Here is a 26,731-nt window from a genome sequence, read left to right as displayed (position 1 = left end):
TGTAGGATTAAATTTTCATGGTGTATGGATGTGCACTGGTCTACAGTAACAATATTCGTGAAGATGGATGCTGCATTTGAGGAAGGAAAAAATACCTTGGCTCTAACAGAAAAATGGAATGAGTACTAAGATCAAACTTTTCTCCCTGTTTTTCTAAGTTAGAGAAACTTCCTATTCTTTTCTGCCTTCTTCTGACAGACATTGGATGGGAAAGACTAATCATCTCTTTCTCTCTTTTATTATAATCATGTTGATCTCTTTCCAATAGTTCTTATGTCTAGTCATTGAGGAAATTTTCTTTTTAAAAGAGCTATCTTTTAAAGAATTCCAACCTTCCAAAGTTCTAATAACTCTGGATATGCATCTAATAGTAGTTAATTAAGAAATTATTGAAATAGACTTTGCAGTTATATTTGAGCTAACCCTAGTATCTTTACTCATGCCTATAGCACCTTCTAAGTGCAAAGATGCAGTTCGTTGCCTTCTCTTCCAAAAAAATTTATAGCTATGGTTTGTTATCCTCAATATTAGAATGAACTGCTGCAGATGTCTGCCAATTGATTTATCAGCTGATGATATTTAAAATGGAGGCAGTGATATTGAAGAAAACAGGCTAGAAGAGAAGAAGGGGGAAGAAAAGGGGATGTGTATAGAATTCAAGATGTTGGGCTTTGCTTTGGACTGATTTAGAAATTGTGTTTTTGTTTGAACAAGGAGCTCTAAACCTGGATTCAGCAAAACTATAGCTATATTTGTCTTTCTATGGCATGGGTCATGGTGAAGACTCATAAAATCACTCTATGGCACCTGTGAAAACAGAAAGATATCAAAACAATGGTGCTCTGTCCAGTCTTGTTAATGCATGTTCATGTGCATGGGCTCTGCTCTCTCTAGGGGTTCATGTCATGGCCCTGGCCTTTCACCACACTGTCACAGAAGGGTAGGCACTGTGGCCTAGACGTAACTTCCTATTGCTTACCTATTGCTTAGGACACTTGGTCTTTTTCTTAGGCAAAGTGTACATATTGAAGAATGACGAAAAAGGATGCCATTTTGGTATTTTAAAAAGCACTTGCTATGTTTAGGGCTTGATGTGTGTGTGATGTGTGTGTGTGTGTGTGTGTGTGTGTGTTTGTGTGCATGTGTGTTTGTATTCAGACATGTATCTGAATATGTGGGGAGTGGTGAAGGAGGCAAAAATAATTTTAAAACATTATCAGAAAGGGAAGCTGTAAAAAGCAGTCCGTTTTTGGGTAAAAGCACTCATTCTCCATTGCCTTAACTATTCTGATCACTCATGCACTTCTTACGCCCAGCAGTTACCTGACTCTATCAGACTCCCTGACATCAAGGGTCATGGGGGGAAATGAGAAGATGAGGATAATGTCATTCTGGACTCATGTAGTGTAAGAAGGAAAAACCTCATCCTCTCAAAGTACACACCGTGAGGAACTGTTCCATGATAGGAGAATGCCTCAATTTTAAGACAGGCTCACGTAATAAAAATATTATGCCGTCATAAACATAAAGCCTTTAGAACCATTTTTAATGACAGAGACATTGTCAACTGAAAAAATTTCAATGCAAAGTATTGAACCACAATACTGAGAAAATTCATGGGTTTGTATATCTATTTAATCATTTTTATAGTTCATATATGTGTGTCTATATATAGACACATATATGACCCATATACATATGTATATAGAAAGATATTAAAAAGACCAAAAAGAGTTGTTAGTTCCTGGTGTTTAGATTATGCAATTTTGCCTTCATATATCTTTTAAATGTTTATTTATTTATTTTTGAGAGAGAAAGAGCACAGTGGGGGAGGAGCAGAGAGAGAGAGAGAGGGAGACACAGAATCTGAAGCAGGCTCCAGGCTCTGAGCTGTCAGCACAGAGCCTGATGCGGGGCTTGAACTCACCAACTGTGAGATCATGACCTGAGCTGAAGTTGGATGCTTAACTGACTGAGCCACCCAGGTGCCCCTTGCCATTGTAGTTTGATATTTTTCTGTTTTCCAAGTTTCCTATAATGTACAGTCACAGGAATTAGAATATTCAAGTAAGACAAAATACAAGTCCGAGAAAATAAAAGAGAGACATTTAAAAATATATTATGAGCAGATGAAATGAGGCCATCACCTCAAATCCTAAGTGGCATTTAAAGATTATTGAGTCTGCTCTGAAATCTCAGAAGCTACTTTAGAACAATATGCCTGACTTTAAATGACTTTTAAACATCAATCTCTATTCAGGCTCATTTATTTAGTAAACCTCTCTTCAGGAAAAATCCTAATAGAGCTAACTCTATGGGAGCCTAATTTGTGGAGTTCTGTGTTTTTTTTTTTTATAATGGAAATGAACCATAACAAGCCCTTTTCATGGTTTTAAGTGTCCCTTTCTGTGAATCTCTAAGGACCTCTTGCTTCTCCTCTCGAGCTGCAGAGCCTAACTTCCTGACGGCTGGATGTGCTCTAGGTTTGTCGAGCTCATTGTGTCCGGACAGTTCATTACCCTCCCCTGCAAAATGCTTCTTCTCCTGTGATCACTGTGACTGTTCAGAGCACTAGCATTCTCCCATCCACTCAGGTTAGACACTATGGGACATCTTTGTTGCTTCTTATTCCCATGCTCCCTAATGGCAGTCAGCTCTGCCGGTTGTGATGTCTGCCAAGCACATCTCCTGGTGACACAAGTTTGGGTCCTTTTGCAGCAGTCAGCTAACAGATCTCTGCCTGCAGGCATTGCCTCCCCCAACCTGGCCTGCTCGCTGCTATCACAGTAATCAATATTTTGCTTCCCATCCCTAAAGTCTTAAGTGGCTCCATAATGGCCAGTGAAATTTCTGAGTCAAGTGTTATATCTTCTAAAGCCTGTCCTCAATTTCCCTCTCAACATCTGGCAGAAATTCCTTCTTCCTCTTCTAAATACCCATCACACTAACTCCACTCATTGCTTTTAACTATCTACTAAGTTCTAATATGTGTAAGTTTTCTTTAGTTTAACACCATGGGACAGAATCCATGTCGGTTCTTTACTGGATCTCTTAACACCATGCCCTGTGCAGGGGCAGTTAGTGAATATTCACTGGATGAAGTCATGCTGTTGGTATGCAGACACAAAGCCAAGCAGTACCATCCAGAATGAAAGCAAACAAACAAAACAAGGTCAAAGAAACTCTCCAACAAACTGCCATTCACTGTGCACATGTTTAGTCCCACTCCTTGCCTTCTGCTAGCTCTGGCATCTGTGGGAGGGAACGGACTGTTTGGGAGGGGGGGTTGGCAGTTAAGGAAGGCTGCTGGCTATCAGGTGATCTGAAGCACAGAAAGGACAGTGTAATGACACCTGTGCTTCTAGCCTGCTTGGCCAAACTCTGCATCTCTTCCATTAGTTATCTCCCAGAAATAGCCATGACAGCTCTGAAAAATCTTCTCTGTCCTGTCTCACGTGTCTTCCAGATGCCATGCTGCTTTGTAACTATACAACTCTGTCTGGGCAGTGTTGGGGCCCAGATTCTAGTTGATTTTTCTTTGCCTTTGTCATGGTACCAGGCATAGAACCTGGTACAAGTCAGACAGTCAATTAAAAAAACATGAATGAAATTGTGGGTGGTGGAGGGAGCTCTGGCACAAAAGGGAGTATTTCATCACCTCTCGACAACCCTGGAGCAACAGAAACCAGTCTCTTCCTAAGCAACAGTTTAGAATGGGGGAGGGGAGAAGTAACAAAAGTTGGCAAAGACACAGGCATTCACTTTTTCATGAGTGGTGGAGCACAAAGGATCATGGTATACTAAGGAAAAGGACCCCTGAGGAGCTGGGAGATGGACAGTCAGTTCTCTTTTCTCTCACTGTCTTTCTGTATGATCTTGAGTGCTTTACATTGGGACCTCTGCAAGATCTAACTGGATGAAATCAGGGGTTTTAAGATGAAGTAACCCATCTCATGGAGCTCTATCTTACCTGCCCTCTTCTTAGTGGCTGCTAAAGGTAGAGCTTGCCGCTCTATGGACCACAGATTGAAAACCACTGAAGTAGGTGATCATCTCAAAATCTTTCCTACTCTAATGTTTGATGACTTCATAAAACATAGTGGGTTTTCCTAGGAAACAGGGGATCCAGCAAATGAGAAAATATTCTGCAAATAGTTCACACTTTTCTTAGACCATTGTGCTCATGAGGCAACATTCATTTACTAGGATCCACACCAAAAGAACCCTGTTTCATCACTTGGGTTTGAAAATATTTTTAAGGCACATACTCATTTTTCTGCTATAAAACCAATGGAGAGTTTTTGATCATTTGACCCCAAATATTAGTATTTCATTGATATTTCTGTGGTTAATATTCTTGACATTAATGAATGCAATTTCTGAACTGCTTTTAAGTAAGTGGGAGTAATATTTCCCTGGGCTTTGTTTATCTCTTCCTGTACTGTCCTAAGTGATTGGTCACTGTTTAGTAAACATCAGTCTTTATGCTTATATAAAAGAGGTTTGCTTGACCTGAGTACATGATCATTTCGCAGACCCATAGCAAACTTTGTATTCATAGGATTGTCAGTTTTGAACTTACTGTGGGGGGTCTATGTTGGGCTTAAACCAGATATTACAGGATGCTGATGGCATCATGAAGAACAAAGGGGGATGTTCTGTGGGATGAATGCTTGCCTCACGGATCAGGTTACCTGAGTTTACACAGTCAAGGAGATACTTTGGAAGTACTTAGATTTATAATCCAGCTTTCTTTTCACAGTCTAACTCGGGGCAGATCACTCAACCTCTTTAGGCTTCAGTTTGTTTATCTGGAAATACGGATACTAATCTCTGTCCTGTTATCCTCTCAGAGAATGTGAAACTGAATTGAGAAAATGGATGTGAAAGCACTTTCTAAACTTCAAATAGAAGTAACAAGTCATTTTACAGATTTGGCTCTCAATTTGATAATGATAGCTGACTTTTGTTGAGTGCTTGGACCCTTGCTAAGAGCATTATGTGTATTACCTCATTTAATGCTCCTAGCTACTCTCTTACAGGAATATTATACTCATTTTACAGAAGGCAAAACTCAGACCTAGAGAAGTTAAGGAAAGAAGTTCCTAGCTAGTAAAGTCAAAGTGATAGGTTGAGGTTAAAATGGAGGATGACGATGATAATACCTGTTCTAGTAACTCACAAATTAATTAAGAGAATTGCGTAAATACTTATGCTTTTAAAAAGTATAAAATGTAATATGAAAAGTGATTATCATTATTAGTAATAATGAGCTGATTGGGTAGGACTGCACTGCCACAATAATGGAGTTACAGCTGATGGTCTGGTGATGTGTGGTATGACTATAAACTTGGGAAGGGTTTGACCGTGCATCCTAAAAAGAACCAGAACTCTGCTTTTTTTACCTCATTATACATAATACATGAAAGTGGAAATGGGATTTTATGGTGAAGTTTCTTATTGCTTACTCATTAGCTACTCAAAGCAGTATATTCAAATGAGGGTGATTAAAAGTAAGGTGTTACTTTTCTAAGTCATTTACCTCTTACAAAATAACAAAAAGACTTCCAAGATTAGAAAAACATTTCATTATACTTTAAATGCTAACTAAGGAACCATTTCCTAGTCCTGACAATAAGTTCTCATTTTTTGGAGACAGGGCATAAATCCTATCTGAATTAAACAGCAGTGTGTCACAGGTGGGTAAGTGGGGATTATTAGGCAATTGCACATTGTGATTTGTGGAGATGCTAATTACCTTAATTTCTCATGGTTGTTGTGTTTTACAAATCTGATAAGTGTGATTTACTTTGATATAGTTTTTAGGAATTTATGTGTCTTGCTATCATAATAACAGAGAACTACATTTCTAGACCTATATAGAATTTCTCCTCCTTTCATGGAGGAGAAAGCTGATTTCTGGGAAGATTAGGTATTCCTCTCTGAGGTAACATCAACACTATCATAATCATGATCTTAGTCATAATAGCTGTAGCAACTAACATTTTTGAGTGCTTCTCATGTGTCAGACATGTACCAGTCAAACTTTTTAAATGTATTAGGACATTTATTTCTTATGATGACCCTGTGAGGTAAGTATTATTATTTTCCTCACTTCATAGGATGAAACACTGAGACTTAGCGAGAACAAGTAACTGTCCAAAGGCCACTCAACCAGTAAATGGCACAGCCAGGATCCCAAGCCAACCTGTTTGCTCCAAAGCTCCCCTCTTAACCACCAGACTGTTTTGCCATTGGGCTAGTTGGTCACGAAGTTAGTGTGACCAGATTTTTATATGCCCTGTACACATAATGGCTCTCATGATGCAGATTATTTCTTTAAAGTTGCATTTGAGATTTTGTTTACAATTTGAATGATAGCCAGGGATGACTTATGCAATTTTCTGTCAAATTCAATGGAGCTGGATAAAAAAGTCCACTGGAACTCACCAACAACTGCCGCTTGGGGCATACCAGTTTGGGCATTTTCTCAGGACTGTTGCTCTGAATTCCTTGAGGGAAGGGGGAATCAGGATGCAGTTTCAGCTAGAAACAGATTTGTTTGCTAATGATTGTGACCATGATAGTGTGATGAGTGAGAGCTTTTTTCACTTTTCCAACCTTTGCCAATTTAAGCCCCCTTCATTACTGCCTTGGAGGGAAAACTTGAGGCCCGTGCCAGAAAAAATCTGAAAAGGTGGTTCTCTGATCTTCTCACAAACAATGTCTTGCACAATTTCCCCCAGACAGCATTAACAGTCTTTTCAGTCTCATAGACTGAGATATATACGACCAAATGTAGCATAATTCACATTAAAATCCACTCTGAAAACATAAGGTGCTTATCAGCTGAACTAAAACTATGCCTTTTTAGTTGTTGGTGGACCATAGGCATACATTTTGAGGCTCTCTGGCCACATGATGGGTTTTACCCTTCGACTGGGAGGCAAAGATGATACAAAAAAATCACACAAACAAACAACAGCAGAGAGAGGCATTAAAAAATGACAGAAGCTATGATTATAGCATGGCAGGCAAAGGAGAGGATTTTACATTTGATTAGATTCTAAGTGTCTTAGCTACATGAGAAAAGGTTCATACTACAGTGTTAAATGAATGCAGTGGAAAACAAATTAAACATGCAGTAGATCACGGACAAATGGGGGCTGGGAGGGCATGCCTCTGGACTTCTGGAAGTGCCCAAATTGAGACTGCCACCAGAACGCCATATAGAGCATATGAGGGGATTAGTGAGGTCATAGCTCTGAGTCACCAATGAGAAACATTCTTAATTTTAGCTAAAAGCCATTAAAATGTTAACTTCATTTTCTCTTCCCTTCCACTGTAAGTGTTAAGTTTTGGCTTCCTTTTTGAGACCACTTTTGGCAAGGAGGCAAAGTATTTTACCACTTCATAAAAATGACTGCATAAAAGACATCAGCAGAGAGCAACAAAGCTCTCTTGGGCTGGAACTTCTGGCAGCCAGGTAGGCTCAAATGTTGGTCTAGTAGTATAGGGGACTCATATTCCTGCCTCAGCAAAATGTCAAGTTACTATATGTCATGGATATTCAGGCTTGCTTTAGGATAGTGGAAACCAAGAACACTAAATTGCTGAATTCCAAGTGTCCACGGTACACAGTATGATCTCATCGATGTTATGAGCTATAGACAAGACTGGAAAGCAATATAGCAAAAACATTAACACTGGTTATTTGTGGCCCCTAGGGATTATTAGTGAGTTTTATTGTTTTCATCATAGGCTTTTAACTCATCAACATTTCTTAGCATTAAGCATCAGAAAAAAAGCCATAAAACCATAAAAATGTTTTGAAAAAAATGGGCTACATGTCAACAATCCCTTAAACTTCAAGATGAACCAATCCACCACCATGAGAGTCAGTGGATATTGTCAGTGAGTGAAATGAGTAAGGGATATCATTTAGTTCATTAGTTCAGCTGTAAACGTTTACTTATTATAAAGCAAATTAATGCAAACAATGAGGCTATTTTGGTAAACAGAAAAAATTGGATATCAAGGATTATGGCTAATGGTCATCATAACCAGTTTATTTCTGGTTTGTTTTGGTTTTAGATGTGCAGCGATGACAAAATTCCTATTATCTCAGAGAAGGAGCTGCTAATGATAACAGTTTTTACAGTTCACCTTGCAATCTTAGTATACCTATTTTTTCAGTTAAACAGACATACTGAAGAACTTAATGATGAGTGCAAAAAGTAGTTCCTTTGGTGGTATAACATTTTTACAACTGTTACAACAATTTTTTTTTTTTACAATTTGGCTGAATTTTAATAAGTTAAAATTAGTTTAACATGTTTAAATATATATACATATATATGTATATACATGAACGTTTTGTGATTTATTGTTTAAAAATACTTCAAAATGTGTAAAATGAAATTCAGTGAAGCAACTCTATGGAATTATAGGTTCTGTAGACAAGGTCTGAAAGCCACAATTTAATGCAACAAACAACCCTCTCACCCTCATTTTGTGGGTGAAAAAACCGAGGTCCAGAAAGGTAAAATAATAAGCCTAGGGTTACACACTAATTATTTAGTGTACTCTTTGCTGTCCATGGTACTTCCCAGCCTTGACAAGCAATAAACTTGGCCTTATGAATGGGATTTTGCTTTCAAATAATATATAATAGGTCCTAAGTACTAGTCTCATACAGGTAAAGTGAACAAATATCTCAAGGGCTAGATAAAATAATTTTTTTGGAAATTCAAAAATATGTCAGCACTAAGAATGTCTACGTTTTCCCTTTGAGGGTTTCTAATTTTAGACACAAAGGCCATAGTTTAATGTCATTGTGTCACTCATGATTTAACTATTAGGCAGTTAAATCTGTAGTTAGAAAACAGCTTCTTGAGGGTTCAAATCGGCTATGTCTAACAGGAGGGCAGACCTATTTTATACAGTAGGTTCTCTCGAACCATCGCTTCTTATTTTCTCTCAGAATTTAGAAAGGTTGCTTTGATCCCAAGTATGCAAATAAAGTACAATGAATTTCCCAGTGATCCTTGAAGCAGCAAATCTACATTTCCTAAAGCAGTTTCCTCTTAAATCTCTCCTACTGCTAAGTCTTAATCTTTACAGCTTTGTTTAATTACTTCTGCATTGAAAAAAGCAGCTTCCTGACATTTGCCTCTAACTTATTTTTTCTTTCTCCTTAATAGCCACCTGTCCCAACATTTATACATGTGCTGTATTAGATGTTTTAAAATAACACAGGACACAGACAAGGCATAAAGTTCACAGGCAGACTTCTTTCAATATAGTATGGCCTTTTGCTTTGGGATAGTAAGAAATAGGCCACAAATACTATTCCAAACAAGAAGAGAGATAAAACTCAGAAGCCAGAAAAAAATTGAGTAGATTATAAACATTTTCTTAAAATTGTTAACAAAATGCTCTTATTTCACAACTGTCTTCCCTGGCCATCTCTTTATTGAAGTTCTTTTTCCCCCAGATATGGGGGTGACTCCCCCATTTCTCCTAGAAATTCATACATAGATTTTGATGAAAGCATGTAAAGACTTTCAAAGTCTTTCTCTGGCTGAACTGATCTGTCTGAATTAGGATAACTATGCTTTTCACACACTGGTCTTCTGATATAGATATAATAAGTATATTATATACTTATTATATAATAAGTAGAATAATTTAAAAGTGGGGTTGAACTGCATTTGCTATAATCATCTTGGCTAAAAACACTTCGTACTCTTAATATTTCTAAAGTTAAAAAAAGTCCAAGCAAAATTTTAATACCTCATTCAGTTTTTATACCATATCCACTTTTTAATACATAATTTTCTGGTGTAATATGAGCCTAAATTAAATTAAACTTCACCTAAATTATATAATTATAAAATATCATTTTTTTCTGTTTTTTTTAATGAAAACATGTTATTCTGAGTTCAGTTTTATGAGCTAAGTATATGAAAGAGGCAATTTTGTATCACATGCAGAATTTAGAATTCATGAATATGAGACAGACAGAGTACAAGAAAATAACTTTAGAAAGTTAACAGCAGAAAACACAAACTTCAAAGATAGAACACTTTTCATGCATGTTGTTCATGTAGTATTTCAACTATGTAAAAATTTTGTTTTATGTATACATGATTACTCCACTATGATTTAAAAAATAATATTGAGGTGCTTCTAAGAAATCCAAGGAGCTTTGGAAAGGATATTTTATCTTTTGGTGTTTGTGATTAGCTTTGTAGGAGAAGAATTTTTTATATCCTCTCTCATATGTTGAGGATAAGGAAGCTAATAAAGAGATTTACCAGGAAGTTCTGCAACTACAAAGGCAAATGCTACACCATGAACAGATTGTTGACCTGTACTTTTATGACTACTCATCATCTGAGATATTTCATATGTCAGTCTGATCCTTAATCCTACAAATAACTGAGGGCCAATCGGATTTCCAGAAAGCAACAGTACTAGTGCAAGTGTCAAGTGTCTCTTTAAAACTCCTAATTAAAAAGACCTTAAAAAAAATCTGACTATTGCAAATAAGTCCTGCTTTCTCTTTGACAAAGTCAGGGTATGTTAAAATTAGAGCTGTTCTAAGACTGGTTTTGATTCTAGTTAATTACTGTGGACCAGGGTAAAATGGGTCAGTTGTGATCCTTACATATGGTCTACTCTGACCATGTCACTGATCAAGTGACAAAGTTAAAATGGAAGGAATCCTGAGAACATTGTGCCACCACCTTGGCCTGGACCTTGTTAAGGAGGGATACAAGTACCAGAATAAAAAGAAATCAGAAGAGAAAATAGCTCTGAAGAGTGCTCCGCAAGTGGAAACTCTGAAGACCCTGAGAGGGCATCATACAGCTTCAAGAACATGGGGCGTGGGTACGGATAACACATGATTAGGAATGGACCCTGGACAGCAACACTTATTTATTTTTAATTAAATTCTTATGAAGCTGATGGAACTCAACTTATGTTTATGATAAATAAACTAGTAAATTTGACTGACCTGGCTGGACAAGGATCCAAGTTGCACTCTTGAAGTTTGGGTTTGGGTTTGATGTTCTCTGGGTAATAGTGACAGTATTGATCCGCAACCACACGGTTGCTCCGAAGATCGTAACACTCAGCCGATGTCAGCTGGTAACCTGCAGTATCAAACCATCCAGGCAAGTTTCAACACACATGTCATATTAAAGTATAATGTAATATACTTCTTTATACTTCTTGGCCATCTCACATTAATGAAAATTCTTCCCCAACACTTCAGTAATTTCCAGGACAAAAGACAGAAATATGGAAGGCTCATTAATCTTCGCAGGCCTCAAATATGATTTTTTCCACTCAAATTGTAATAATCAAATATACTGTAAGGTTTGAACTACATAAGGGCATAGCTAGGTGATCAGACTCTGCTGTAAGTACTATTACTATTAATTTGTTTTGTATAATCTAAAAGTGTAACATGGATATCTGTATCCAAAAGAGATGATCAGTATTTATTTGCCAAGCATCTCATGCAAAGATGCAAAATTGCCTCCCTTGTATCTGAAGCACCAGGAAGAATAAACTCCCCAATCAATCAATCAATCAATCAATCAATCAAATAAACCCTAACACTGCTCCCCTTGATGAATGGGGGACAACGAAATACAGCACAAGATGGGGTCCTTCCAGCTGCCTGGGAACATTATTTTTGTCTATATTCAACCTGAGTAGGCTAGGCTGAGAAAATGGAGGATTAAGATCCTAATAGTATCCATTAGGAATCCCTACAAAACAACAACAACAACCATAATAGTACCCCCCTACTGTTCAATTTTTGCTTCACCTAAAATCCTTTCTCATTTCTCTTTAAGTCTCCAGCCAATAGTTTTTTAGTGTCCACGCACAAGTTTCCACTGTTTAGAGAATTCTTTTAAAAAATAGCACTGCTGAGTAATGCTTCATTCCATTCATAATGTGTTTTACCTTCTCCACCTGCCTCTTTCTTGTCTTGTGGATTTCTAGTGAGGTGGTGATGAAGACTTAGATTCTTAGAGTGAAAAATAAATGTCCACGGAGAATTTTTTTAACTTAGGCTTTTTTTTTTTTTTAAATCATTCTAACCCTAACCAACCTCCAAAATATATTCTCCCTGGCAGGTGGTTGAATATTGCTATTGCTAGATATATGTTAGAAAGTCAGATTGAGAGAAGTTAAAAGACTTGCAAAAGATTTTAGGAAATCAGAAGAAGGCTTATAAACCAGATTTCCTGGCTTGAGGCTGTGTTTTCAGACCACCCACAAAAATCAATTGTTCATTAAAGGCCTAAAAAAAGAGCTCTTAACAATTTTACTGTAAAGATGAAAAGCATGGAAAGTAATAGGTAAGAACACATGTTCCATTAAACTTTTTATTTTATAAGAAAGCCAAAGAGCAAAATGACATTTTAAATAAGTAAATATACTTTTATTTTTCAATTACATTATACTCTAAAGCAGATAATGTTATGATAAGCTAACCATTGTACAATTTTCCATATAATAATTTCTACTCAAGGACAGAGTTTATCATGTAGTAAAACGTGGGCACAAGCAATAAGTATATTATATAACTGAGAATATGATTTTTAAAAATCATAATTTGTCAGCTTAAAAACGTTGCTGGAAGCTATTCGAGAGTGTGTGTAATGAAGGCTTAGAACAAAAATGAAATAAAAGACCAAAATAGTCAGATAATTCTGTTTTCGAACGTTTCACAAGGTATTTTTAGCCACAATGGTTTACACTTAGCAAAACGGTCAACCAGCTGAATGTGGAACCAGAAATATAAAAAGGAACTCAGAGATCATTTTTTTAGTCATTGTCAAACTGGTCCATGAAGGGGGAGAAGGCTGGTTTCCACACAGCTCATATCTTTATTCTGAGCAATACTCCTTTTATTTGTGCTTCCTAGTAAGATTTCCTTTGAAGAAAGTGTTTGATAGCTCAAAACATTTGAAGACCACTGATGCTTCTACTTGTTCACTTAGATGTGAGGAAAATAAGGTTGAGAGGGGTTGGCTATATACGAATCTAACATTAATCCCCTTACTATATAGCAAGGCGTCATCAAGCTTACTGACATTACCCTCTAACACCAGCTCTCTATATGAAATTGACATAGTGGGCATATTATGGAATTGATACTTTGGTCAAAGCATGGTTTTCATTTAAAAAGAAAAGAGGAAAAATAATTATTTACCTAGAAAAATAATTGTTTACTTAGATTTCTTTCTTTGAAACTATTTCCTGTACTAGTCATTCATAAGTGTATCAAAATAACATTCTTATGAAACATCAAAGTAATTGCCATTTTACTTTTAAAGAAAGTTATTTTCTCTTCAGAACAGATAGAACGAATGGAAACACTATTGTGCCGAAATGCTGAGAAGCTCAAATTAATAGTTATTTGGCAACCAGGTAAAAGCACTTGAAGGTATTTCTGACTAACTGCTTTTAGGCTAAAATCTAACATTGCTCTAGAGGACCTGATTTTTAGTGATTTGTTCACATTATGCAGATGAAGATGAATTATTTCATACGTTCTCACTGTTTAAAAAAAATAATAGATAATAATTTGTTTCCATTTTGAGGTATCCTTCTTTTCTCTTGTCGGAATAATCTAGTGATACCCAGGTAGATGAGCTACTTAACACCAGCCAACAATCCGGTTTCGGTGAAGGTGGAGCCAGAATTTATTTGATATGCTGGTTTTTAAAGGAATATACAGACAATTTTATGCTCATTAAATCAGCAAAATTAAACAATTTCTTATAATCCACAAATACTGGCTCAGTTGGCGATGAAACTCAAATATTCATACTCTGCTTATTACCCTTCTGGAAAGAATTTTGGTAATATATGCCAATAGCCACAAAAATTCTGAAACTCACTCTTGAGAATTTATTCCAAGGAAATAATTTGAAAGGAGAAAAGGAAAAAGAAACTTGGCTATTAAGTTATTCGTTACATTATAAGAGAAAAGTTTAAGTGAACTAAATCTTCTATAAGGATATGGCTAAATAAATTATCATAAAGTAATTTGAAGCAATTATTATGTAACCATTATAATTGTAAAGGGCAGAAAATGGGAGAAAATATCTTTTCCAGGAATACAAAATGCTGTCCCTATTGCGGATGTGATGGAGCAGAGATAGGAATTCATTTGGTGACTTTTCAGGAGAGATGATGGGATAGAGCTTAACAATAACCGAGCTGAAGTCTACAGAACAGTGATTTTTTTTTTTTTTTCGGGTAACAAACTATTCCCTTTAATTAAATTCATCTCTGATTCTTTTTGAACACATGATGCTACATAGTAGGCCTGACAAACACTCTTCACTGGACTCAGGAATAAATAAGTTCTCTTCAACTAGGTGAGTAGTTGATTCTCAAATGAATAGAACAGACTCAAGACCGTTTCCACTAATGGGACTCTACGGACAGAAAATGTTCATGGGCCATCCCGACTGAGGTATCCACCTTACAGGCGGACTTCTGGATTTGGCCCCATTCAGAATAAAGAATCTAACCCGTCACAGCACGAAAGTTCTTCCATGTTGAAGTGGCTACTTTTACAACAGCTAAGCCTTCCCTCATAGAAGCTAACAGTTCCTAGGCTAAGTCAACACCATTACCTCCTCCACAGGTTGCCGAGCAAGGAAAGAAATCTGTCTCCCTCCATCGGTGGATGATAGGCTGATAAAAGATGAACTGGACTGTGCTGTCAGCGGGCCCTGAGTTGTGGATCTGCAGGAGACAAGAGACAACAGCAAAGAGAGCAACTAGTATGACAGAGGGGTGCTTTCTTGATTCCTTGCAACTCTGGACAAGAATGTATAGTAGCACGGATGGTTTCAGGCTGCACTGGGAGAGAAGTGGCCATAGCAATATCACCCATCTTACCAATCAACCATTCGCCATCACCACCATTGTGTTCTCAGTTCTTTTTTTTTTTTTTTTTTTTTTTGATTTTTTTTTCAATGTTTCTTTATTTTGGGGACAGAGAGAGACAGAGCATGAACGGGGCAGGGGCAGAGAGAGAGGGAGACACAGAAACGGAAACAGGCTCCAGGCTCTGAGCCATCAGCCCAGAGCCTGACGCGGGGCTCGGACTCACGGAGCGCGAGATCGTGACCTGGCTGAAGTCGGACGCTCAACCGACTGCGCCACCCAGGCGCCCCTGTTCTCAGTTCTTTTGCCACGAGCAACGGATAGCAATGTCTCAACTTGTGATTCTAGTAGGGTCTTTTCCCAGGACACTTATTCCCTTTCCCTCATTTATTTCCAATTTTTCTGGTGTAACAGGAAAAATTATAGGTATTTTTAATTTCTATGTATGTATATGTGTATGTATATATGTGGATATAATGTAGGTTCAGAAAGAGAAAATTTGTTCTGAGAAAATGATAAATGCCATATACTGCAAGAAATGAAAGATACTATCCTTTGTTAACAAAAAAAATTAGGGGCACCTGGATGGCTCAGTTAGTTAAGCATCCAACTTCAGCTCAGGTCATGATCTCATGGTTTGTGAGTTCGAGCCCCACACCGGGCTCTCTGCTGTAAGCACAGGGCCTGCTTCAGATCCTCTGTCCCTCCCTCTCTCTCTCTCTCTCTCATTCTCAAAAATAAATAAACATTAAAACAATTTTTAAAAAAGAAACGAAAAAAATTAAAGAATTAAATGGCTCTGCCCACCCAGAGACATACATGGTGTTTCCTGGCAATTTAGTGACTCATACGTTTTCATGTGCAGAATTGCCAATTGGAAGCTTGCTAAAATGCTAATTCCTCAGCTCTTGTCCAGAGATCCCAGCAACGCAAACATTGATAGTCCAAGTACCAAACTTTAAAAAAAAACACCAACTTCCATTATAAAAGCATTTACTTTGAATACAACATGTGCTTATGGAAATGACAACTCCTTTGTTTTTCAAAGGGGGGAAGTGAAGCAATAATCCTTTAATAGTTCTTAAAAGTATAAGGTTGAGAAAACATACTTAAACCGAAGGAGCAATGCCTTGATTTCATGAAGACATAATAACATGTCATATAACACTGAGACAGTGGGCAAGGCTTGGACTATTTGTTATACTAAAGGAAGTTCCATGGACAACAAAGAGGGGCACCTCTTAACTTCAAGACAGTAGAGGAGCACATCAGCACATCCTGTGGTCTAAGTCTTTGTTAGTGTTTTCAAGCTTTCTGCGGTCCTAGCTGCCCTTTACCGAGGATAAACTGATGGATTTAGCCTTCAGATTTAAAAAAAAAAGACCATCTATTTTTCCACTACTGAGTTTAACGACTGGATTAAACATCTAGGAACACTGAAGAAACAGGGAGTAGGTGTTAAACCCCAGACCAGTTTTTGGACTTTGGAAGGAAAGAATATTGGAAATGTTCTTCAAATGATCTGCAAGAGCTGGAAAGGAGAAAGAAGAAAGTGAGAAAACTAAAGAATATTTCATTTTATGCTGGAATTCCGACCCATGGAACATCGAGGTCTTTCCTACTTAGAATAAGCAGTGATACAATCCCCGACTTTAAAGCAAAAACAGCTGAAGCAATACAGTGTCTTTCTTAAAAGGGGAGCAGAGTTTACAGATTAATATTTTTCAATCCTATGTGTCAGATACAGGATACCTAATTGCTTGCTCGGGGATGTAGTATTAATCATATCCTTTGGAAAGTTTTTTTTTTTTTGGTTGTTTTTTTATGTTTGTTTTGTTTTACTTTTGTTTTAAGCTCACAAAAGCCTATAGCTCTCTTGGGATGTGTGGTTTCCATGCTGGGAAGGTATTAGAAGAGGACTCTCATTTGAACACCAGCTCGGTGAAAAAATAAAAAGACCAGAAGATTTATTTAGGCTTAGAGAAATGGATTGTTTTGCAGAGGTCCCTTTTGGGATGCTTGAAATTAAACAAAGTCCTAGGAAAGTGGAGGAAAAAACAAATACGTGGAGGATATAACATCAAAATCCTTGGAGAAACCATGTTCTAGAATATCCGTACAGTGTCTGGGCTTAGTTTTTGATCTGGTTAAAGAGGCAAAAAGATGGAATTTGTCAAATTTTCAGCCTACTAGAAGTTATCAGTAAAACTACCTTATGTCCTGAGAGTAAGGAATGAATGTGAAGAAGTTTTGGTGTTAAGAGGGAGTCTTAGTAAAGACTATGTTGAAGTAAAGAAAACAAGAAGATTAGAAAGAATATTGTTCCTAATGAGCCCAATGAAACCGATGTACAATGAGCATGAATGCTGAGACTTATGCCTAAATTTGAAAAGAGATTGGAAGTGAACAGGGATGCTGTTATTTCAAACAGATAAAACCAATCATAATATATCCAGACCTCTGACCACATAATCTTGTTTGACTCCTTCCACACTGATAATTCCTGGTTCTCTCTTCTCTACAGGTACCTTCTTCTTTTAATAACCGCCAACAACTGGGGTGCCTGGGTGACTCAGTTGGTTAAGTGTCCGACTTTGGCTCAGGTCATCTTGCATTTCATGAGTTCCAGCGCCATGTTGATATTCAGCACAGAGCCTGGAGCCCGCTTCCAGTTCTGCTTCCCTCTCTGTCCCTCTCTGCCCCTCCCCTGCCCCTGCTCACACACTCTCTCTCTCTCTCTCTCTCTCAAAAGTAAACATTAAATAATTTTTTAAAAATAAAGCCAACAACTACCACAGCAACCAGCACTTGTTACATTCCTACCGTATGCAAGTACATTTTATTTGTATTAAATCTAAATTTAGAACTACCCTGTACTATCTTCGACCTTTACATTATAATGAGAGAGATGAGTTTCAGAGAGATTAAGTGACTTACTCAAGGCTACACAGCTAGGGAATAGCAGAGCTGAAATTTGAATTCAAGTGTGCCTTGGCTTGAAAGCTGCCACTCTTTTCAGGGCACAAAGTAATTTTGTTAGTTAATGTTAGTTTCGTAAAGACATAGGTATTTATTTTTAGTGGCGCCCTTGAACTGCTCTCCTCACTATCTTCTTAATTTTTCGTTTTAAAGTAGGAAAAGTATGTTTAAAATAAAAAGAAGAGGCTAACCTGATGTCTAACTTTGATGGACTAATTGTTTCTTATACAGATGAGCTGCCATGTTCCTTTTTTTCTGGTTTTATTAATTCTGGGCGTCTGGGACCTTTGTTATCATTAGCTCTGGAGCTTTACAAACCATACGGCCTCAGACATCAGGTTCTTGTTCTCAAGAATATGTTGAAAGCTTCAGTTTGACACATTAGGATTTTGTTTTAGGGAGCTAAACACATCTGGCATATGTAATTTTGGCCTCCTTAAGTTAATAAGGAAAAAGAATGTTCTGAACCAAGCTTTTCTTCCTATAATTACAATGATTCAGTGTTTCTAATTTAAGGACTTCTCATACTGAAAGGAAAGAAGATAAAAACTGGTCACTTTCCATAGCAACTCACTGCACTGTCATGATAAAGTCACAAGGCAGGACCAATGTGTGTGTGGGTAACGGATGAACATAGATCCCTGTAAAATCAAAGGAATCAAGGAGACATTTCAAACACGTGAAAGACATCAAGTACACAAAGGATCTCTCAGTTGATGTACTCTGAAATGCCATATCTTTTTCTTCTCTTTTGGTTAAAGGGTAATTTGTGAGCCTTTGCTGTCCCCTCCTATGTTCTTTTCTCTCACTGGTGTTGTAGAAACTTTTGCCTGAGACAAGCCAGCAAGAGGCTGGTAGTCAGGAGTCTCCCTATCCTCCTTGGCTGCTGAATTATGAACAGATTTATGCTCAAGACTGTTCAGAAAGACATATTAAGGCATTATTTCTGCCTAATACTCTAACTAATGCAAATGGAAATCACAACTTTTCTACCACTTTGGTGGCTTAGGTACTCATCACTTCTCTCTATGACAGTCTTCTGAAATTTCTCAAATAGGTACAAACTGAGCAGGTCCAGCCATACCTTAGCAGTGCTCACAAGTAGAGCTAAGTTGGAAGTTCTAGTGAAGGATGTGTCATGACTGCAAAAGACCCTTTTCTGTTTGGGAAAGCCATTTTCTTTCACTGGGGCTGCAGTTTCAGAAGGATGCACATAGCATGATCAGGAGGAAATACAAAGGCCTAAACAAAGGCAGTGGCAGCAAGGATGGAGAAGAAAGAATAATCTTGGGATGGTATGAAGGTAGAACTGACAAAGTTTGATGGCTAGCCAGGGGCGTATCGGAGAAGGGGAAATCAGTGAATCAAAGGTTTCTGATGTGGCTGGGTAAAGAGCATATTATTCTACAAGATAAGAAATAAAGAAGATTAGGTAGGTTTCTTCTAAAGATTAGATTAGGGCTAGACAAGTCCAGATTTGGCTATGTTGTGCTGGTTGTGTCTATGGGATATCCAAGTGGTGATATGCAGAAGGCAGCTAGATATATGGTGTGTGTCAGCAAAGCTATGAACTACTGGCATGTGAATAATATTATTCACGTATTATTATTGTTATTCACTTATTGTTATTATTATTATTATCAGACATTATTGAATCCAATTCTATATTTTTAGTATGTGTTTTAACTCTTGAAGGCCACCAGGGAAATTAACATAAATGGTGTATTCAACAGCACTCTAAGGGTTTCAAAAAATAAAGACATCTTTCAATACTGTACTGTATTTGCATATTTAAATAGAATGATTTAACTATCAGCATCATTTCTATTGTGAACCATATCTGCTGGTTTGTAGCTTCTTGTTCACATGAATGTACCTGGCATCTGGACTGGGTTAAAAAGAGCTACCATGCAGATGGAGAAGGAGAAGAGTGCTCTGGAACCCTTCTTCCATCCAACCTCACTGACTATCACATTTTCCTATACGCATTCTTACTTCCAGCTGCCACAGGGTCATCAAGCCTTAGCTTAAATCAAATGTCCTCTGGCTCCAGGTCCCATGATGAAAAATTTATGGAGTCCTGGACACATTACAAGTTTTACAGCTTTACAGCTGAAATCCTTCAGGTCCTTCTGACCTACTGAAAGAAAAAATATGTTTTATTTTATTGTGATTCCCAAACATTCTTCTAGTGTGTACATTTCTCCTACAGAATGTATATGTTGCTTCCAGCAATGTGTTTTATATTACCTTGAAGAGTAGGGAAGCTCTGATAGAAAGAAACAACTTAGTCTTTTTGCCAGTACAAGAGAAACCAGAACTTGTAATTGGAAGTATGACCAAGTCTATGGATCATTAGTTTGTCTTTCTCTTTGACTGAGAACACTTTATGAGTTGGCAACTACACCCTAATTTGTTTTAAAAACAGTTTATATCCTCCAACTAATGATGTGTTGGTCTTTGGGTCTTTTTATTAAATAATATACATACACACACACCTAAGAACTTTCTTAGGGCTTTAAAAATATATGTTCTTGAAAGGTCCAGGAAATATATGTTCTTGAAAAGATGATGTTGAATTAAACATTTCCTGGGTAATAGGATTTCCAAATCTATGCCCAAACCCAAATTCTCTCTCTGTCTTCAGGAGATTATAAACAACAGTTTGGATGTGCCTTGAAAACCTAAAGGCACTTACCTTGACAATGAAATCTGCTGTGAGTGGTCCAGTCATTCTTAGAATCTCTTTGTCTGGAAATTTCTGGAAGTCCACACTAGAATTGTCCACAAGAAAGGTGCCTGTCGAGCTGAGACTGCTTTCACCTTTAGCCCCCTGCAGGGTTTTGGTTTCCAGATCTACATAATCAAACACATTTAAAGGAAAGAAAGATGTTCCCAGGGCTACCATAAGCAAGCATATTTCATAAAACAGCCTACAGCTATGAAGGGAGAAGTATCCCCCTTGATACAGCTGACACAGTTGACATTGTGATATAAACAAAATTTATGGGCACCTCTAGATCACAGAGTTTATGTTGCAAATGAAATCATTTTAAAACTCATTGGCCAGGCATTCAAGGCTCCCGATCAAAAGATAATTAACTCCGTGGATGACCTCATTTGGGTGCTCCAATTCATCACAATCCTATTCCTTCCATTAAACCATCTCCCATACATATCTTACTGATTTCGGTCTCTATGGCTCTCTGTCTAGAATTTGCTTTCTGATCTGTGAGATCAAGGGTACTCTCCGAGTTCTCCTCAGCACCCATGTGACTTTATATTCACACATTACCTTATGTTTATTTGTACTATCTGGTTTCTTACCACATGTGTGCTGTTGTGCAGAAGAAACTATAGTAATGAGGATGAGGAAGTCCCATTCTTTTTAGTTCTCTCTCTTTAAAATCCTGTTTGGTACCTAATACAGTATTATGTACATATATGACATTTTGTAAGTGTTTAAGAGAGAAAGAGGAACTTCTTGATTCCTGGAGCATTCCAATCTGAATTTGGCCAATGATAAAGCCTATGAAGCATCTTTGATTATAGGAAATCAGAGCAAGCTGAGGATTATGGTAATTATGCTGCATATTTCAGAGCATATTAAATTCTCATGTGGCTGAGAAATGATTTGGAATAACTTCCCACTGTATGAAGAGAGATAGACTAAGTCAGTGTTTCTAAAACTTGCATAAGAACCCTTAGTTTTGGCAGTGTTTCTTTGGCAGAAGGATAAAATGTCAGGTGAGGCTCTGGGTGGCCTACCCCACATTCAATCAGAATGACTCCCCTCTTCCGTGTTTTGCAGATTGGGGTTCTGGGACCTCTTTAGGGTCTCTGGAGGTACTAATGTACCTGTACTAAATTATTCTAAGTGTTGTCTGCTTCACGCTGGAATACCAACAGGTGAAGAATGTTGGATGTTCAATGTCCAGTGAAATGCCCACAACCCTTGGGTGAAATCTGTGTAGCCCTTCAATTGGAGTAGGTCAGGCTCCATCCCCTTGCCCTAGAGAGAGGTCCTCACAGAGAGCATAGGGCACATCAAGGGAGAACTGGAGGGGAAACCACAGCTGTTGTAATCAAAGGAAAGCCAACAGCATGGGATCTCCTTCTTCTAGCCTTCATTCCTCAAGCTGCCTTACATGTATGTGCACTAATTTGTAGAAATATCTTCAAGACACAAACCAACTTAGTTTTGGGAAAATCCTGGGGGGTCTAAGCCTGATATGAGCATCTGATTTAATTTTATCACCAGGCCTCCCAGCTGTACTTCCCAAGGTACTTCTGATTAAAGGTAAGCTGGGGTTGGACCAGACTGCTTAGTCTTGTTCTGGTTTGCCCCTAAATATTTAAGGTTGGTCCCATACTCGACCAGCTTCTGGGAATTAAGTGCAAAGGGTTACAAGAGAAACATGGGGACCTTTATTTACCTATTTATATTATATTATATTATATTATATTATATTATATTATGTTATATTTCAAACAGATACCAAATACCAGATACCAAAAAAACCCAAAAAGTTAAGGTACATACATGCTGTCAACATTATGTCTGTTGGGGGAAAAAAAAAGCAAATTCCATTTTTCTTTCCATCATTTGTAAGTATCATCTGCAGCTCTACCTATTGAATTTTTGGGACAATTAAACCAAACAAAGATAATTCTTTAGCTTCTTAGTGATCACATAATTAGGAAAACTGGGAGGCTAATACATTTATAAAAATGAATTTCATCTTAAATGGATTGCTTTAGGTTCTTTCTTCCACATTGAGAAGTCAGTCCCAAACTTGGTGATGATCTCCGCCTGGATGTTTTATTCTGAGCAGGCCTGTCACTGCTCAGAAAAATACTATTTTTGAGTGGGGCTGTTACATGAGCAGTTACCTCTGTCCAATCCTCCAGGGGAAAAGCAAATCATTTGAATGGTGATAGTGTACACACATATATCATCCCTGACATGTGGATACTATATTTTGGGGGGTTGTTCAGGGTTAGAAAAGAACTTGGATCCATATAAGGTGACTTATCAGTTTCTTTTGGCTTTGCCTGAACTGTACCTTACTTATTCCTTTCCTTCACATGACCCCTCAAATCCTGCCTCTCCCATGAAATGTATTTGTTTTTATTTTTAGAAAGACTATAGTAGACTATCTGAACTTTCACAGGCTCCAATTTATCTTCCTCTTGTTTGTCTTTCTGGAATGATTTCATTTATAATCCAATTGCCAAAAGATAATGCCTGCTACCTAAATTGGTTTCATAGGCATGTGTGTGGGAGGGGAGAAAGAAGAGAAGATGATAGATGGTTCTTAAGGAATCCAGGAATAGTCACAGTGGAGATCAGAAATGCTCAAGGGACCAGCTGAAGAGAAGTCTTTCAGTGTAGCTGAATTTTGTACAAAATACAATATAACTTTCATACCCCCTCGCTGGTTTATAGCCTATAATTTTCTGCTAGTAATTTATGGGTCTACATCTAAATAATACTAAATGCTAATAACAAAAAAGAAAAGATATGGCTGTGTACTACTGCCTTGCCATGACTGAAGATCAGTTCTTTCTAAATTCTGGTGGAACCATGCTACCACTTGATCTTTAGGGTTTGATTACCCTTCAGTCCTGAATCCCAATAGCTGCCTTTAATATATAAAGGCTTTGCATTTTCTTTAGTACATGGGATGTTTCGTTACACCACAATGGTTTTCTTTAAATGCCCCAGGGTTAAAGTTGTTTGATGCTTCTATATTCCCCTGAATTGATAAAGTAATGGAACATGAGAATAGAAAGAAAGAAAGAAAGAAAGAAAGAAAGAAAGAAAGAAAGAAAGAAAGAAAGAAAGAAAGAAAAGGAAAGAAGGAAAGAAAGAACGAACGAACATAGGAGAGGGAGGGAAGGCTGGAAGGAGGAGGAAAAAAGCAAGGCAAGAAAAAGATGGAGACTGATCGGAGGGGAAGAAGAGAATGAGAAATAATATGCACAAAAACATAAACATGTGCTTAACTCATGAACAACCTACTGGGAGCATCTATTTTGTGTTTTTTAGGATGACTGTGGTTAGAGATAATTACCCTGAGGTTTTTGCTATCTCATCAGGCAGCCAAAAGATAAACAGAAGCACTCAGAATATCATATTATGATAGAGTAGAAAGATTTGCACTTCTGTATTTTAATCTCTTCTGGGAACAAAAAATAATAATGACTAAAATTCCCAATACTCAAAGGAAAGCAACTGAGTTTACTTACACAAGTGATCAGGTCCTTTTAAGACAAGGCGAATATGTCTACTTCCATAGGGAATAGCAACCACAGTATCATCCACTAGAGAGAAACAAAGCAGTATCTTTAAACCACATAATTTGATACAAAATTATTGATTGGCTCCTATATAAAGGCACTGACTTATGTACTCCTCTAAATAACAATTTTTAAGTGCCTGAAATATGAACACTAATATTTGGGAATCAAAATTTCCATTTTCCTCAAAATAAAATATGCCAGTGAAGTTGGTCACTAGATAACTTACGGTTGATATGGCCACCATATGTGGATATGGATATATATATATATTTTTTTTTGATAGATTGAGAAATGAATTTGTAAGTTTTCATTTCTGATTTTAAAACTGGTTTTACACTGCCAAATTTCTCCAGATTACAAAATGAAAATAAATTGTAATGTCCAAAGAAGGACTTTATTATATCAAAACCTGGATTTCTTTCTAGCAAAGCAATGATCTTGGATTAGTAGGACACATAAGAATAGGAGAAAACAAATTTGCATTTGTTAAATAACTCGAGGGCAGAAATCATGCCTTCTGGTTCTTTCATATCCTTCACCCAATCTACATCTATATATACCATATATAGTGTCTCAGAAATGGCTATGAACATTTCCCCCCACATACTCTCTCTGCTCGAAACTTAAAAAAGAATTTTTTTTTGGCTGAATCACAGATAATTTAGAAATGGGTTACTTTCACCCTACTTGCAAACTGAGCCTCCATTCACTGGAAGCAGTCCCCAAATCTACATTTTTGAAAAAAAAATTAAATGTATATTACATGCACTGCAAACACACCACCGACATTCTTCCTTGTGACATTTGTGACAATACCTCACATTTTCATGCCACTGAAGAGTTTCACTTACACCTAAATTATACTATTTACCCCTTCACCCAAAACTTGTAACATAGGCAAAGGGGATGCTACCATCCCCATTTTATGATGAAGAAATGAAGCCTCTGAGAAGTTTAATGAGTAGCCAATGGTCAAAAAATAGGAGAGCGTTCCAGAAGACAAGGGGGAAAGTAAGTATTTTTAAAATCACCAGCATATTCGCAAGCTCTGTGGGATTCTCTGCTTCACATATATTTTTCTAATATTAAATATTATCATACTCTTTGGAAAAATTTAGTTTCAATAAGAGTAATCCTGGGGTGCCTGGGTGGCGCAGTCAGTTAAGCGTCCGACTTCAGCCAGGTCACGATCTCTCGGTCCGTGAGTTCGAGCCCCGCGTCAGGCTCTGGGCTGATGGCTCGGAGCCTGGAGCCTGTTTCCGATTCTGTGTCTCCCTCTCTCTCTGCCCCTCCCCCGTTCATGCTCTGTCTCTCTCTGTCCCAAAAATAAATAAAAACGTTGAAAAAAAATTAAAAAAAAAAAGAGTAATCCTAAAAGGTACCCATTTTTCTGAAACTTAACATCATCCTGTCTTTAAGAGAATTTGATTTCAATAAACGAACCGCAAAAGTTCTCTAACTTCTCTGATCCTTAGTTTCCTCATTTGTAAAACAGGGAAAATGACACTTCCTGCATAATATTGTTGTGAAAAGATACAGAGATTGATATCGATATATAGCATGGAACACAGGAGGCATTTTATAAATATTACTTTCCTCCTTCTATTCCAAATATCCTTAAGGACAGAAACTGAGAGACTGTTTATTTTTACTATGTTTTTAAACCCTCTGAGGCCCCAGCACATAGCCAGTTGAATGAGAACGAAGAATCATATGCTCTCAATTCTTTTCCTAAGGAGGTTACATTTATCAAGTCCTCTACAATATTGAACATTCTACTCACACTACAGCCTTCTAGCTGTTTTTAATGTCATACATTGTTGAAGAAAAGGCTGAATTTCAGATAGCCAAGAGTTTGTGGCATATAAGAAGAAAAAAAAAACATGTAAGGGGAATATAGAAAAGGAACAAAAAATATTCAGTCTGGGTCCATAGAGCGTTAAATGCCTTGCATAAAGACATGGATTTTTAAGTTTACAAAAGAAACTCAAAGCAGTTAAAACAATGGGATTTCTGGAAATAGAAAGGCTTTGTTTATCCACAGGTCATATAAAGTGCAAGTAAAAGGGAAGCTTTCTGTTCGTCCCTGCAATGCTCAGCAGCAGTCTTCTGACCCACACACTACTCAGGCAGCCTCCCTCTTGTTCTGTTGAGAAGGGACTCACATTCCACATGCTGGGGCATTCACCCCAGCTTCTGGCTGATACGCTAACTTTTGCATGCTCCCCAAAGAAGAAGGGGAGAAACCCAGAGGGTTGTTGGGGGAAGAGGCTACGATGGAGACTACGCTTGCCTAGTCAAAGCGAAACAGGGAGCAACTCAAGCTGGTACAAACTTGAAGAGTCAGCAGCACATGATACAAGAGGTATGAAGAGTCATAGTCTATTCCTGTATGGTTCTGTAAGAACTCATGGGCACCTAGCAGCTCATCAGGCAAGCAGCAAATTCATTATTTATTCCACAAATATTTTTTTAGTGTCTCCTGGTGTCAGGCCCCATGTCAGGCACCAGAGAT

The 26,731-nt window shown here is 37.6% G+C and overlaps 1 protein-coding gene across 8 annotated transcripts in view; it reads right to left on the bottom strand.

The window, feature by feature from the left end:
• Positions 1 to 26,731, bottom strand: part of ADAMTSL1 (ADAMTS like 1) — an 883,534-nt gene that overhangs the window by 211,379 nt on the left and 645,424 nt on the right. For 7 of the 8 annotated variants that reach the window (XM_045043887.1, XM_045043888.1, XM_045043889.1 and 4 more), the window contains 4 exons: positions 24,163 to 24,237; positions 20,609 to 20,766; positions 14,676 to 14,787; positions 11,024 to 11,162 (listed from right to left, as the gene is read on the bottom strand). In XM_045043887.1, the coding sequence (XP_044899822.1) occupies positions 11,024 to 11,162; positions 14,676 to 14,787; positions 20,609 to 20,766; positions 24,163 to 24,237 (484 nt within the window). The remainder of the gene's footprint in view (positions 1 to 11,023; positions 11,163 to 14,675; positions 14,788 to 20,608; positions 20,767 to 24,162; positions 24,238 to 26,731) is intronic. The other variant, XM_045043885.1, reaches the window with a different exon arrangement.

This window comes from Felis catus, chromosome D4 (genome assembly GCF_018350175.1).
Source record: "Felis catus isolate Fca126 chromosome D4, F.catus_Fca126_mat1.0, whole genome shotgun sequence".
NCBI lineage: Eukaryota > Metazoa > Chordata > Mammalia > Carnivora > Felidae > Felis > Felis catus.
Note: the sequence above shows the minus strand (reverse complement) of the source record. Positions and strands in the feature narration are given on the sequence as shown.